Here is a 15,578-nt window from a genome sequence, read left to right as displayed (position 1 = left end):
TCTGTTAATACAGACATTTGAAACTGAACACAAATAATTAGTTTTCTCTAGTCAGTCAATATGTGGTTTCTTCAGTTGTCTGTATCTGCTGTTTGGTCATTATTATTATTTTACTTATTTATTGCTAATTTATTTGTTTTTTTTATTCATCTTTTAATGTACATGGTAAAAAACAAGAAAACAACAACAGAAAATTCTATATAAATTATAAATAAATACATTACACCTCTATTATGTAGTTTGAAATGGAGTAGGAAAAAGTTTAAAAAACTTTTTTTAGTTCTACCCCCTAGCAATATATCTTAAGTTTAATCTTCAATATAAACTATTTCAGAAACAGACATTAACTACCCTTATTTTTTTAACATATATAAATCAACACGGACAAAGATCTATACACGTCGTTCATTATTTATTCATTATTTTGTGTTAAAAATAAAGATATTTAAGAACATTGGAATGTTTTCTCAGTGATTTTCTTGAGAAAATCCTGATGCGGCCCGGCCTCAACTAGACTCCGCCTCCAGCGGCCCCCGGCTGATTTGAGTTTGAGACCCCTGCTCTATACGTACTGGATATTTCCACTGAAACCCCCTGGCGTCTAAAGGGTTAAAACTAAATGTATAATTCCTCAGTAAGAAAAACATTACAAATAATCAGTCATAGTCAAAGTTAATGCTGAATGAAACATACCCAGTTTTCACCACTTGAAACACTTATTTTAGAAAAAAAAAAAAAACAATAAACGGCACCCAGCAGCAAGGAGGTGCCGTCTCAAAAAACAAGTCCTGAAATCGTCCGGAAGGTGCTGTTAATCCTCCAGGCAGTAGGGGCGCTGTGTTAAAAAATCCTGGGTCCTGAGAATGTGGCCCTGAGAGCGTTGTTGGGTCTCAGAGCCTGAAGGTTTATTCATTTATTTTCTAATAACTTTATTACAAACATCAGTTTCAATACAGAAAATGTGTGCTAAATAGCCATGTACACATATATATATATGTAAAAACATTGCAGAAATAATAAAAAAACTAAAATAAAGTAAAATGCCAGGGGTAGAAACAAACGAGAAACGTCATACCGTAACTGAATAAAAGTAAGGTCAAAGAAATTGCAGAGTTTACATTTTGTAATCATTTTATATTGAGAACAAATTTCAAGACATTTCATAGCCTTTTGGTTTTTTGAAAAAATATTGATTCAATATATAGTTTGGCCACCAGAAATAAGGAACATTTTAGAATTTTGTTAGGAAATTTGCATTTGTGGATATAAAATTTAGAAAGTAAAATTCATAAATCGATTAAACATTGAAATGCCAAATTCTTATGTTGGTTGGAGCCAAACAGGACATAAAGAACAGAGCAAACTTATAACAAAAGAAATCACAGAAAATTTGCCAGAAAGATTGTAAAAAAAAGAGCAATACCAAAACGAATGAGTCACTGTTTCTTAAAAACATTTACAAAAGGAACACAATGTTTCACTGTCCAGTTTTAACATTTTTAAATACGTTTTTGTGGGGTAGAATCCGTGTAAAATTTTATAAGAAATTTCTTTAATTTTACTGGAAATAAAGTAGTGATTAGGTAAAAGCCAGACCTTTTTCCAAGACCCATCATCCACAAATTGTTTCCAGTAATGAATAACACGTGGTGAAGTAACAATATCTTTCTGAAAAAGAGCTCTAATGCCTCCATTATTTTTCCTGGAACGAACAGTAAAGCAGATTTTTCCAACAGTGGACAGCGAAAGAGAAAGATTGAAAGGGAAAGGATCAAGTCTTGATCTTTGGCTAAATAACATACATATTCCAGGAGAGATCGCACCAAAAACTTTAGCATATTCTCCAGGAGTACCTGGGATGTTATATTTGCCAAGAAAACAAGTATAAGATGATAACTACCCATTAGTGTTGAAAAGTTGATCAACAAAAATGATATTGTTTTGGAACCAGGATTCAAAGAAAAGAGATGTATGTTTATAGAGAATATCCTTGTTGTTCCATATAATATAACTGTGTGGAATTTAAGAAGATATTTGTTTTACCTTATTTATTTTGGTAAATATTTATGACGGATTACCCAAACTACTTTCCAATTGATATCTGAAACAAAGTGATCCCAACAATTTAAAATATATGGGGGAGAGGTATTATTCTTTTGAAATAATCTGCGTATTTTTATGTTAGTAAGAGAAGCAGGTGACTCAGGATATAGTCATCCCATTAGGAATTAAATTATCAGTGTTGTGAGGGTATAGCATTCTGCACCATTGTGTAAATTAACAGGTGTATGACATTGTGATAAGAATCAGAACAGCTTCAGTAGCATCAGAATGCTGCACCTGATGGTGACGTCACCGCGGTTGAAATGTAACACCTGGAGTCGCCTCATTTAACTAGAATTTATTTCAGCAATTAGAGTACGCGACTCTGCGGAAAACCCTGGCCAGAAAAATATCTTTTGACACTGAAAATAATGAAAGTTCCTGAAGAAGTTAAGAAACACTGAACACTTAATTTAGTCGTCTTTGTATCCCTGCTTCTGTCTAGTGAACTCATCACTTCCTGCTCTGCCTTTCGTACCTGTAAGTGTCTGAGCGGGATGCTGATCACGTTCAAAATAAACGCTGGACACGATCACGTGGCTGGAAAAGTATAAACACCAGTCAGAAGATCATCGCAGTTACAGCGGAGAGTCGCCATTAAATCCAGCCAACATTAGTCGGAACGAGCCCGCCAGACTGTGGATTGCTATGCTAGTCCGATGTCATCACGCAAAACCCCCGAGCCGATCTTGGAAGCCGAACTCGTGTGGTACCTACAACGGAACTCGACTTTTGGACTTTTTAAAAATAGAAAAAAAAACTTTTTATTTCTTAAAACGTTTTTCAAGCCCCTAAATACCCCCCATTCCCCTATCCCCCAACCCGCCGACATCGTCTTCGTCTCCAGTTTCCCGCCGGTGGAGCTGCTAGCATGAATGCTAACTTCTGTCGTTCAATACAGTTTTATCATTTTCAAACTCACCTCATGACAAGAAGTTCCAGCCGAATTCGCGGACTCTGTCAGCTCTCTGCGAGTGGAATTATTCGACAACCTTCATGGGAGCTCGCGCCACTTCTTCGCTACAGGCTGCGCGCGCATCCACATAGGCCACTCGAGCGGGCCGCTGCTGCCCCCTGCTGACGGCTTATATGACCTGAAGTTTTACAGCAGCGGCGCATGCGCCTGGCGTCCTTGGACCAGAGGAGTGGACCGAACCCGGGCCTGTTGTCAGTAGTTTTGTTGACTTTGACAACGCAAAAAAGTTTTGGTTCTTCTGCTTAAAACGCTTTTAAAAATATTTATATATATATATAAATATATATTATCCATTAAAAAGTCCTGCTGCCAGTCTCCCTCTGGGTGACTGGCAGCAGGACAACGACATCAAAATAAGAGCTTTGGACCTGGTTCCAGGTCCAAACCGGACAGGGATGGGTTTGGTCAGATCTGGTTGAACTTCTATAAACGTAGAAAGCCGGATGCTGACCTGAAGAGGCCTTCAGATTTCAAATACTAAGCAAAGTTTGTTAAAAAGTTTGATTTTTTATGAGTTTAAAGAACATTTTATCTTATGCTGCACAACATGGTTAGTAGCTGTCCAGAGCTGGGATGATCCTGTTTGGCACAGGGTGTCTTTTATTTTGAAAGGAAGTCATACAAGATTCTGTCAGAAGTCAAAAACATTTTCACATTTTGAGAAAATGCTATTTTTCCTATAATTTCTGTTTTTTTCATGCCAAAAAAGAAGCATATTTACAATTTTAAAAAAGCAATGTAATGAATGCAGGGCGATAAGACATTTTCTTAAAGTGTAAAACTAGACTTTGTGGTTCCTTGTAAGATTTGATCAGTAAAACACAGGCTCAAAATGTCTCCTTCTACTGCTAAAGGTGGTAGACCTCTGCACTAGAACAAACCTGAACAAGGTTCTGATCCAAACCCAGAACTTTGGCTCCACCCTCACCTGTTTTTTGACGTGCCAGCTCACCACTTCAGTTTGGAGTAAATTTATTTTAGTTTTAAATGTCTAATTAAAAAAAGACAAAATAAGAAAAGACAAAGAACAGACCAGTTTCCCCCCCTGTTCATCTTCCTCTTTCATGTTTGGATGTTTGTATCTTCAGATGTAAAGATCTTCTCTCATAAACTGGTGGTTGTGTAGAGAAGGAGAGCGGCCGTGTGTGTTTAAGGAGATGTGGGTCAGCTGACTGCAGCAGGATGGATGGATGGATGGACAGATGGATGCAGGTCTGTCTGTTAATCATTAATAAAGTGGATTAGCCGGTCTTCTGTAAATATGAAGAATGCACACAGAGCTTCATTAGCTCTGCCCTCTCCCAGCACGCCGTTAAGAGGCAGCCAGTCTCCTCCTTCCCAGCAGCTTCTGCTGCTCCTCCTGACATGCTGCTGGTCCTCCTCGCCTCCTCCTGGACCGCTCACATGGATTCATAGACCACCTCTGAGGATCTGTTTGAGCTGAATCTCATCCGTGAACTGTGTTTAAGTTGGAGCCTGTGGCTTTGCCTCAGCGTCATGCCGATGAAGCGCAGCAGCAGCTCCGCCTCAGAAAACCTGTTTCTGCTTCACCCATTCAGCAGAAGTTTGAGCAGCTCTCCAGAGGAAGCGTCCATGGATGTTAGCGGCCGGACGCCGTTTCACCGGGAGAACGATTCTGGGATCAAATCAGGTAAAGCCCCAGATTTAGTCTCAACTACATGATGATGTCTTTGAAGTCAGGGGAGTTCAAACCACTGACGCACATGCACCACACGGCGGCGCTGCACTTCACTGCTTACCTGTTAGTCTCAGCGGTGAGGAACTGGGAGGTCTCACTCTGATGATCATGAATGCAGATAAAACAGGAACGAAAACTTCCTCTATACTTACAGAGGACATTCAGGCCCACACCATCACACTCCCACTTTCATGTCTGGTTCTGTGAGCCCAGGTGATGGTGATTCCAGAGAGTTCCTCCTCATCCAGAGATCTCCTCCTGACTGTGGGGTCATGACCTTTGACCTGACCTGAGGTCTGACCTTCGTTCCATCGTCAGTCCTTCTCGCTCTTGGAGTCATTTTTAAACAAAATCTTTTTTTTTTACATTAAGATTAGTTTGATGCTGGGATAGTTTTTCTCTGATGAACTTTTCCTTTGACTCTCTGAGACGTTTCTGGACTCTGAGTCTCCTGTTTGCTCCTCTAGAGAACGGAGTCCAGACGGAGGCTGGATGAGGTCTTCATGCTGCCGTCTCTTTCAGGTCAGACCTGCTGACCCCAGGTCTGCATTCTTTAGGCAGCCTGTTATCTGAGGGATCTTTTTAGACGCCATCTTTAGATTCTTGGATGAAACGAACATTTCACCATGGATGCAGCCAGCCAGGGCAGGTGGGCAGAAAATGTGGGGCTCCATTTGGTTTGTCAGCAGTTTCTGTGGTGGACCCACCTGTGGGCAGTCAGTGGGTTAGCTTGCTACGCTAGCCAGCCTCCTGGTGGAGGGCATAGCACGCTAGCGAGCTCTGCTGTATTGAGCTAGCGAGCTCCGATGTGGCGATTTCTGAGGGATCTTTTGATGAGCCGCTAATGGTTGAAAATTAGAATACGTTAAAGATTTTGTGTTTAAGCGTCACCAGCGATGCCTCAAGTGTTAAAGGGTTAAAAAGACTCAGAGGAACCCTGACAGAACTTCCCGCCATTGATGTTTTCTGTGCTTCCTTCTGCATAAACTGCTCTGACCCCGCTGACCTCTCATCGAGCTTTACTTCTGCACTCCTCTGGTCTCCTGCAGAAGACAGCAATGACACGCCGTCATCCGAGGAGGAGCCGGACCTGACCTCCGACCTACGGCAGAACTTCAGCTCCGGCAGGAGGAGCGTCAGCCAGCTCATCAAGAACAAGAAGAAGCAGATGCAGCTCACTCTGCAGTGGTAAACGTCTGAGACTTCAGCCAAACGCCGGAAATCCAGGATCTGGGGTTCTGTTCAGATGTAGAATCCTGGACACAGTTTTCACCCTTCCTCAGATCTCTCATTGTTTCAGGTTGAGATCAGAAAGCATCACAACACCGAGCCAAAGATTCAGATCCTCCAGGACCTTTGTAATTTTCAGGATCCAGAAATCTCTGTTTTTCTTATCATCTTTGGATCTTTCTAAAAATGCAAATAAAATAAAAATAAAAGTCAACAGAAGCTGTCAGCAGACGTCTTCTCTCATTCGGATTCACAGCTTTCTGCAGGAAGATTCAACTTTTCATTTTTCTGCTCCATCAGAAAAACATCAATGGTTATAACTGAACCTGAACTCAGAATGATTACAGGATGAGAGAATGATCTCAGGGATCTGCACCCTTTGAATCTGAAATGAAAATACATTTTCACTCCTCTTTGTTCAGATAAAGCCCCCCCCAAACAAATAAATAAATAAAACAGTCAAACCTGCAGCTCCACAGCAGCAAACCCTAGAAGGGAAATGATTGTAATGAGTGAAGCTCCGTCTCCTTTGACCTCCAAACGGTCATGTGACTGTCTCCCCAGGCTGGAGGAGAACTACATCGTGTGCGAGGGGGTGTGTCTTCCTCGGTGCATCCTCTACGCCCACTACCTGGACTTCTGCCGGAAGGAGAAGCTGGAGCCAGCCTGTGCTGCCACCTTTGGAAAGGTGAGTCCTTCTCCTGCTGCTAACGAGCTGCTGATGTGAAACCAATTAAACCCCCCCCCCCACCACCACCACCACCCCCGTTTCTGAGCAGACCATCCGGCAGAAGTTCCCTCTCTTGACCACCAGGAGGCTGGGCACCAGAGGACACTCCAAGTAAGTCCTCAGCACCACAGCATCCCACCTGCGGCTCCTCCCAGTCTCACCTGAACATGTGGACTCTTCACAGGTACCACTACTACGGGATTGGGATTAAAGAGAGCAGCGCCTACTACCACTCGGTGTACTCTGGGAAAGGCCTGACCAGGTGAGGAGGAACTATCTCATTAACATGTTCAGATGCTTCTTTTCCCCTTCACATCAAATCTTTATCTTCACAGATTTTCTGGTAGCAAACTGAAGAACGAGGTGAGTTTATAACAGATCGTCATTTCTAATCCAAGTCGTGCAAATTTCGGCCATTTCTGCTGTAACTCAGGAGGGTGGAACTCAATCGCACAAGGGGGCAAAATCCAAAACACACCTTAGATCGCGGGCCAAACAGGATAAACATTTATTCAACACTCTAAAACTACATTTTTAGAACTTTAAAACTGTAACTTTTTAATGTGATAATAAACTACATATGTAGCATTACCTGCAGTGTTGCTAGTGTGAATGCTGGAAGCTGAATATGACCTCTGAATATGCTAGTGCTGACAGCGGAAGATGGGGAAATTGATAGCTAGAAACGCTTAAGCTGATAGCCAGCTAAAATATTAGCTAATGCCAAATTAGCCTAAAAAACGGAAAAATATTAAGTTTGCCAACGCAGCTAGTATGTTGCTGAAATGTTAGCTAAACTTCAAAATATCATAAAAAAAACTGAAAAAAGCCTAAATTAACCAAAACAGCTAGCATGTAGCTGAAATAGACATCCGGTTCTGGGTCACGAGCAGACGTGTGTCTCCAGCTCTCCTCAACTCTTCAGCTTTTAAAGTCTTTTGAAGTGGCTCATAAGCGACTTTAATCATCTCCTGGAGAGAAGAATGCATGACATGGATCAACAGGCACAGATGGATAATGTGGTTCTCACGGGACTTCAACTACAACCCCGGTGCTACCAACGTTAGCGTGTATGCTAATGGAGCTGTGATGGATGCCAACAAAACCGTGGAGAATCAAGTTGGAGTACTTCTTGCGTCTAAAGGGATTTCCTTGGACCTAAATACTGTTGAGATCATTGACTGTAAAAAGTACTGGACTTCTGGAGCCATGAGGTCCCCCATTGGAAATGCATTACCTCCACTCCTCGCCAAAGTAGGCCGCCGCTTTCACCGTCACTTCCTGAAACGGATATCGCCATATTGCAAACGTCTGCAACCCATCTTCAGCGATTGGTCTGAGTCATAGCTGAGTCATGAATCTACAGGAAGTACTGTCACCAATCAGGAGTGAGTTTATTGTGAGTCCCCCCCTCTTTCCACGCCTCGACCACGAGACCGCGGATGTAAACAGCTTCTACTTTAATAACGGTGGAGAATCGTACAAGTCATTGTTGAAGCCTTTGAGGGAGAACCATCCCAACATTTGATTCTGTCAGCGGTCCTTTGGGATTTACTTACATTTGTTCCTTTTAGTCGAGATAAAAGGAGCATTTGGGTGACGCCGCCTGAGTTGGCCAAAACACTTAGCATGTAGCTGAAATATTGGCTAAACTCTTAAAAATCTTAGTAAATACCAAAATAGTCCAAAAAGCTAGGAGAATGCCCATTTTTAAAACTTTAAAACCGTAACTTTTTAACATAATTATGAATAATAAAAAGGCAGGAATATTATTCCAGAATAAATCAACTTAAACCTTAAATAACTTTCAATATTTTACTCTCCACAAAAATATATTTTGTCAAAATTATACAAGTTAGAAATGAGCACAAGATAAGCCAATAACTTTGCCAACAATTATTAAAAAATAAATAAATAAATAAAAAATAACTTTGCCAATAGCCCTTCCACAGGTCTAATCTGGTCAGGTAGTGTGCTTATCCGATACTCTCCACCAGGTCATCAACACGAGTCATGGGGTATGCATTAAAGTAGGACAGCATTCACCTTTCTAAAATTGATACAGAGACGCTAGGAACCAACCTTCATCAGGACCATCACCACCAGACTGGACCAATCCCTTTCAGATGGCTCAATGACCCCCAAGTCCATAATTTTCTTGTTTTCATTCTTAAGAGAGTGCCCCAGACACTCAGGGATCCTGTAGGGCCTTTTGCAAATAGGCACAGGATCTTTTAGGCGGATGGTATGTTGAACTAGCGAAGTCCTCCCTGGTCCATCCGTAAACAGGCCAGGAACTTGTCCCAGTAGATCCAACAACTCCTGTTTCTGCTGAGGTGAAAGATGATCCAATCCAGGCTGCATAGAAGAGGAAATACCTGGCATACAGGTAATAGGTTCATCACCATCATCATGTACTTTACACTCCAGTAATGTCTGTTGAGATGGCGGTTGCTCGCAGTCTCTCCACTCTTTCAGCAAGTTCCAACTCACGCTGACGAGTTTTCTTGGGACACCAGGATTTTTGATCCTTTTGGGCCCTGGTGAGGTTCTCTTGTGCTAGTTCCCGGTATGTTTCCAAACGATTCCTCATCTGGAGTACACTGGACAGGATTTCCTTCGACGCTGGTTTCTTGATTGTTTCCCATTCTCTTCTGAACAAATCCAAGAGACCTGAACTGGCCACCCGTACAGGAGCTCACATGGAGAGAAACCTGTGGAAGCCTGGGGAACCAACCTGTATGCAAACAAGAGAAAAGGCAACCATTTATCCCAGTCCAGTATCTGAAACAAATTTACACAACATCTGGGTGAGACTCTGGTTAAATCTCTCCACCAGTCCATCGGTTTGTTGATGATATGGCGTGGTCCAGATGCCTTTGATGACCAGTTCTTTATGCAGATGTCACATCAAGTTTGAGGGGAAGTTGGTACTTTGATCTGTGAGGATTTCATTCGGGACCCCAACACGAGAAAAAAAACTGAATTATTGCTTTCGTTTTGAAGTTGCGTAATGGGAAAGCTTTTGGAAAGCGGGTTGCGTAATCACTTATGACCAGAATATATTTGTGTCCAGAACTGCTTTTCTCCATTGGCCCTACAATATCCATGGTGATGCGCTGGAAAGGGGTACTTATGACTGGCAAAGGATGCAGTGGTGCATGTCTAACTTTACTCAAACTTGTTATCTGACATTGAGGGCATGAAGCACAAAACCCTCTTACATCTTTAAACATGGCTGGCCAGTAAAAGCGCTTTGCTAACCTGCTCATGGGACGGTGAGAGCTAGATCCAAAATTATAGATCTCCATCCAGTAGGCACTACAAGCTGCTTACCCGTCTTCCCCTGAATAAACAAAATCCCATCGTCAAGTGCACATTTTGTATCTGTAGAGTCATTGTCCGTTTCATTTTCTACAAGATTGTACAGAAAACTTAAAGTAGCATCAATAATCTGCAAATGTCTAATATCATTTGGTATTTCCCACACAAAATTCTGATATTCAGGTTTCTGTTCAAGAGTTTTAAAAGACCTTCTATGTTTTTCATGACAGCATTAGCGCCTTGAATTTTTTTGGCCTTTATATCCACCTCACAAAGATCACTATGAAGATCTGGAAGAGGTTCCAAATCAGCCTGAACTTGAGATGTTGTGACTACAGCAACAACATTGGTTTGTCTTTTATCCCTGAGCAACTCCCACAAAAGGGGGCAATCTCTCCCAATAACACAATCAACTGGCATGTTTTCCAACACTGCAACTTGCAAAAGAAATGCATGGTTATCCAGATCAAAAGTTACTTCAGCAGTTGGATACACTTTGTCATCTCCTTGGACACATTCAATCACAGTTTTGTTTTTGTAATCAAGAACATGGTCTGTAAATAATATTTCATCACCAAAGACTTAGAACTGCCACTATCTAACAAAGCGGTCAAAGAAACCCCATTAACAGTCACTGGATCAAAGGAAGTAGTATCAGAACATGGATGTTGCAACTTATTAACACTTTTCTGTGGCACACAGCAATGACATTTTTGGCTTTTTAAGAGGACATACAGAAGCTTTATGTCCAGGTTGCTGACAATAATAGCAGATTAAAGTCATTGTCACCCTGAGATACAGTTTTACTCACACCAACGCTGATTCTCTGAGCTTCTGCTCTTTTGTCAGCTGGCCGCCGCCCATCTCCAAAGGTGTGGTGAAAAACCTACGGCTGTCGGGTGAGCATTAATGTACTGCACTGCAAGTTTAGCTGCTTCAACCCCAGTGGCTGGTTCATGCTCCTTCACCCATGTACGTACGTCAGGGGTAAGGTGTAAGAAACAGTTCCAAGATGAGAATTTCTGCAATATCTTCTGCATCCCGTTGGTCAGGCCTTATCCGTCGACGATATAAACCCTTCAGACGATGATAGGTCTCTGTAGGCAATTCTCTGAAAAGTTGTCGGTAGGTCTCAGCTGAAACATTACAGTTGGCCAATAAAGCCGACTTGATATCAGGATAAGAGTCTGAGAGGTCTTCATCCATAGCAGAATAAGCTGTGAGAGCCTTCCCTGTTAGCAAAGGTACAAGTCTGTATGCCCGTTCAGTGTCTGCCCAACCCCAAGTCTATGCAATCCTCTCAAAACGAAGTAAAACATTCAATGTCTTCCTCAGGCTGATATGAGAGCATCTTGGGGTCCTTACGTTGAAAGAGTGGTGGTTGCAAAGTGGAGGGTACAGGAGTCATGTCCACGCTAACTTCATCATTAGCACTCTGACGACGTGGGGGCGCTGGAGTAGGGAGTGGGGACAAGGAGGCGTCACTTCTAGCTGAGCGTGGAGAGTCACTCACGTCTGTTGCAGGTTGATTCTGGTACTGGAGAACTATCCTCAGGTTCTTCAGTTCAGCCAACAAACCCCTCTTCTCTGGTCTGCTGTGCTCCAAGGAACTGCTGGAGCATTTCCACCATCGTAGGCTTCTCCACAACTCAGGCCGGGACGTCGTCATCATCAGTTTCCCAGTCTGGTTCCACTTTTTCATCTACTTGACTTCTGGTTTGCATTGTGGGACGTGCTTGACCCCTCTTTGGGCCTCCTCTCAAGACACTGGGAATCCCACTTCTGACACCATATGTCAGATGGACAAACCACTGTCCACAAAAAACGTAAAGGATATCTTCTTTTTATGTTGTTTTTTTATGGGAAAATGCCTTAGGCAGACATGAGTTCTGAGAGAAATATGGCAGGAAAGCAACCTATAGTGCTGCACCATCAAAGGCCTCAATTTAAAAAGAGGTCCTCTTTTATAGGTGGCTAGCCCCACCCCTTCACCAAACCAACCCAATTACTAATCAAAAATTAAACACATATCATAAGAAACAAACATTCATGTGCAAGAAATTCAACATAATAAAACAAAACTATGCGTCCCATTAAATATCAATTAAAATACAAAGTAGAAAGAAAACATTTTTAATTTTAAACAGGCCTGTCAAAGGAAACCAAAATCATTGGACTTCCTGAATCAGGAAGTCCCCGCAAAAAACCAGGAAGTGAACAAAAAAAGAAAAAAACACAAAAAAATCCAGTGACTACCATTAAACTAAACAAGATGAAATGTAACAGATGTTGAAGCTGAACAGTGTGTGTCTCCACTGACGCTGTCACAAACAAATCACTTTGTTAAGCCCTTACTCAGAGACAGACATGTGCTCAGTCACAGCCATTAATAACAATAAAATATAGTTACCCAGAGGGCCGGATCCGGCCCCCGGGCCTTGACTTTGACACCTCTTGTAACGGTATTGTAAAGATGTGGGGGGAAAAAAACCCTAGATCTCCAGTTAAATTCGTCTTTTTCAACTGTGTAAGGGGGGAGGGGGGTTCCAAGGAATTTAATAGATGTAAAACCGACAAACCTCAGCTTTAAGCCCATGTTTCCTCCTCTTTCTCTTTTCATCTTTAAAGTTTTAAAGAAGCACTAACAAAGCTTCCTCCTTCCTTCAAATTGTCACCGTTCTTCACCCATGAACCTTTCTCCAGGGGGGGTTCACCAGGAAGTACTCCCTGAGCTCCAAAACGGGGACGCTGCTCCCGGACTTCCCCAGCGCCCAACACCTGGTTCTGCACGGCGGCGTCTCCAGAGAGAAGGTGGGCCTCAGGTTCTCCGTGACGCTCTGCTCTGCTGACCCTCTCAGACTTCACGGCCGTCTCCTCCCTCAGGTGGACACTCTGATCATGATGTACAAAACGCACTGCCAGTGCATCCTGGACAACGCCATCAACGTCAACTTCGAGGAGGTCTGCGTCCTCTGCAGCTTCTGCGGCTGCTCAGACCGACCCGGAAGGTTCACGCAGCGCCTCTCCTCTTTCAGATCCAGAACTTCCTGCTGCACTTCTGGCAGGGAATGCCCAACCACCTCCTGCCGCTGCTGCAGACGCCCGTCATCGTCAACGTCTTCTGCGTCTGCGACTCCATCCTCTACAAGGTGCTCCAGAGAACTCTCTTCCTACTGTTCTGGTGAAGAGTCGTGGTGCATTCAAGGGCCGTAGGACAGATTATTCACCAATGACTCAGAACAGACAGTTCTCATCTTACAGTCTGTTTTGATCTTTCAGGAAACAGAATGATTGGAACTGAGGTCCCTCCCCATTTAGCTTACTTCTCATCCTCTGCCCCCTCCCCTCAGCATTGGTTTTGTGACCCCCCCATAACACCTCACTGCTCTTCTAGTGATGCTGAGACGGCTCGTCTGTTCCTGGCAGATAAATCCGTCATTGATCCAGTTTCCAGAAGTTTCTGCTTCTGTATAGATTCATGTTGACTCAAAGGAAAGTAGAAACGTGACGGTTCCCAGACGTCTGACACGTATCACCTCAGGTTGAGGGTTTGATTCCTGAAACAGCCTCAGAGGGCTAAGACAGGTTTTCAGGAGGTCAAAGAAAGCAAAGTTGATTCAGAACTTGCTCCAAAGAGTTTTGTTAAACATCAGAAAGCTTTCTTTCTAGAAAAATAACATTTCTGTCAAAAAGCCTCCATGAAGAGCTCCTAAAAAGATGAATCTAAAAGTCAGATCTGTCCGGTTATTCTCCGTTTCATTGATGATCGTTCCTGTTCTGGAGCGTAAACTGATCCCTGCTCCATGTCTTGCAGGTTTTAATGGACGTACTGATTCCCGCCACCATGCAGGAGATGCCTGAGAGGTTAGTAATAGATTACTTTGAACCAAAACCAGAATTTACAAAGTCCCCTGGAATTTCTGTTTTTAAACTTCCACACAGAAGACAGAATTTAAAAACTCGTGTTTCAGTCTTCTAGCAGACATCCGGAGCTTTGCCAAACACTGGGAACACTGGCTAGCCTCGTCCCTGGAGAACCTCCCAGAATGCCTTGCAGCGAAGAAGCTCCCCATCGCACGCCGCTTTGTTTCTTCTTTGAAGAGGCAGACTTCCTTCCTCCATCTCGCGCAGGTCGAGCATCCGGCAACCCGTGTGTGCTCAGGTCTTCCTGTCGTGATTTCTGTTTGATCTCCTCCCAGATCGCCCGTCCGGCGCTCTTCGACCAGGCCGTGGTCACCAGCATGGTGCAGGACATCGACCAGGTGGACCTCAGCAGCATCAGCTCGCAGCCGGTGCTCAGCATGACGGCGCCCAGGAGCCTGGACTCAGACCTCTACTCTGAGTGTACGGCCGCTCCTCCACAGCCACACCAGCAGGATCATCAGGAGAATTCAGAATCACAATTCCTGCAGCTCTCTCTTCTCTCTCCTCCAGACGATTCCATCAGCATCTTCCAGGAGCTGAAGGAGCTGCTGAGAAAAAACGCCACCGTGGAGTCGTTCATCGAGTGGCTGGACTCTGTGGTGGAGCAGAAGGTCATTAAGGTACACGCCATGAACCTCAGCATCACAGCCTCCGTGGCCATCCTGTCGGCTCACCTTCTCCTCCGGGTGTCCCTCAGCCCGGGAAGCAGAGCGGTCGCTCCGTCAGGAAGCGGGCGCAGGACTTCCTCCTCAGGTGGAGCTTCTTTGGTGCCAGAGTGATGCACAACCTGACGCTCAACAACGCCTCCAGCTTCGGTGAGTTCATGGAGAATTCAGATTCAGGTAGTTTTCTGTTCTCTGTATTATTCTGTCAGAAAGGAAAAGGATTTGAAGGAGTTTTTTAGTGACGAGGTGGTCCGGCTGAGGGAAAGCTGATGCAGATGTTGTAGATAATGATAATCCTGCAGATGATTTTGATGCTGCAGATACCTTAGATCAGATGCTGTGGATGATATAGGAGTTACAAATCCTATAAAATTTCAATGGAATAGATGCTGTAAATAAAACTAAAGTCCCATTATTGTCACACATCTTGGTGTGTGAAACATGTTCTCCCCTGGGGGAGTGGTGAGCTGCGGACACAGCCGCACTCGGGAACCATTTGGTGGTTTGACCCTCAAATCCAACCTCTCAATAATGAGTGTCGAACAGGGAGGCACTAGATCTCATTTTTAGTCTCTTTGGTATGACTCGGACTGGATTTGCACTCACAACTTTCCAGTGTCAGGGCGGACACTCTACCACAGGGTCACTGAGGTGGTGCTGCAGATGCTGTAGAAGATTCAGATACATTGGATGATGCAGAAGCTGCAGAGGCTGGTTTAACTGTAAGTTCAGAAACGTTGTTGTTGGGGAAGTGGAATGTGTTTCATGGAACGTGGATTGAAGCAGTAAAAGAACTCAGACTTTTTTCTGCCTTTTGTTGAATTTATACTCCATCTCATCACACTGAAGTCTCTAGATTGATATTAAATATGTTTAGACGTCATTATTTTTGACGCGCGTGGTGGAAACATTCCCAGACGTTGGGAC

At 43.5% G+C, this 15,578-nt stretch overlaps 2 protein-coding genes across 2 annotated transcripts in view; one reads left to right on the top strand and one right to left on the bottom strand.

The window, feature by feature from the left end:
* The window catches only part of tdrd15 (tudor domain containing 15), a 34,955-nt gene extending 31,770 nt beyond the window's left edge, over positions 1–3,185 (bottom strand). The window contains exon 1 of the mRNA XM_024294658.2: positions 3,026–3,185. The gene's annotated coding sequence lies outside the window, so the exon portion shown is untranslated. The remainder of the gene's footprint in view (positions 1–3,025) is intronic.
* Positions 3,186–3,796: 611 nt separating this feature from the next.
* rfx6 (regulatory factor X, 6) overlaps positions 3,797–15,578 on the top strand; it is a 16,861-nt gene continuing 5,079 nt past the window's right edge. Inside the window, exons 1-14 of the mRNA XM_024294666.2 lie at positions 3,797–4,730; positions 5,828–5,966; positions 6,573–6,696; positions 6,788–6,849; positions 6,923–7,000; positions 7,074–7,101; positions 12,766–12,873; positions 12,946–13,023; positions 13,098–13,211; positions 13,877–13,926; positions 14,034–14,193; positions 14,262–14,406; positions 14,497–14,606; positions 14,684–14,801. Coding sequence (XP_024150434.2) covers positions 4,577–4,730; positions 5,828–5,966; positions 6,573–6,696; positions 6,788–6,849; positions 6,923–7,000; positions 7,074–7,101; positions 12,766–12,873; positions 12,946–13,023; positions 13,098–13,211; positions 13,877–13,926; positions 14,034–14,193; positions 14,262–14,406; positions 14,497–14,606; positions 14,684–14,801 — 1,468 coding nt within the window. The 5' untranslated portion in view covers positions 3,797–4,576. The remainder of the gene's footprint in view (positions 4,731–5,827; positions 5,967–6,572; positions 6,697–6,787; positions 6,850–6,922; positions 7,001–7,073; positions 7,102–12,765; positions 12,874–12,945; positions 13,024–13,097; positions 13,212–13,876; positions 13,927–14,033; positions 14,194–14,261; positions 14,407–14,496; positions 14,607–14,683; positions 14,802–15,578) is intronic.

This window comes from Oryzias melastigma, linkage group LG23 (genome assembly GCF_002922805.2).
Source record: "Oryzias melastigma strain HK-1 linkage group LG23, ASM292280v2, whole genome shotgun sequence".
NCBI classification, from domain to species: domain Eukaryota; kingdom Metazoa; phylum Chordata; class Actinopteri; order Beloniformes; family Adrianichthyidae; genus Oryzias; species Oryzias melastigma.
Note: the sequence above shows the minus strand (reverse complement) of the source record. Positions and strands in the feature narration are given on the sequence as shown.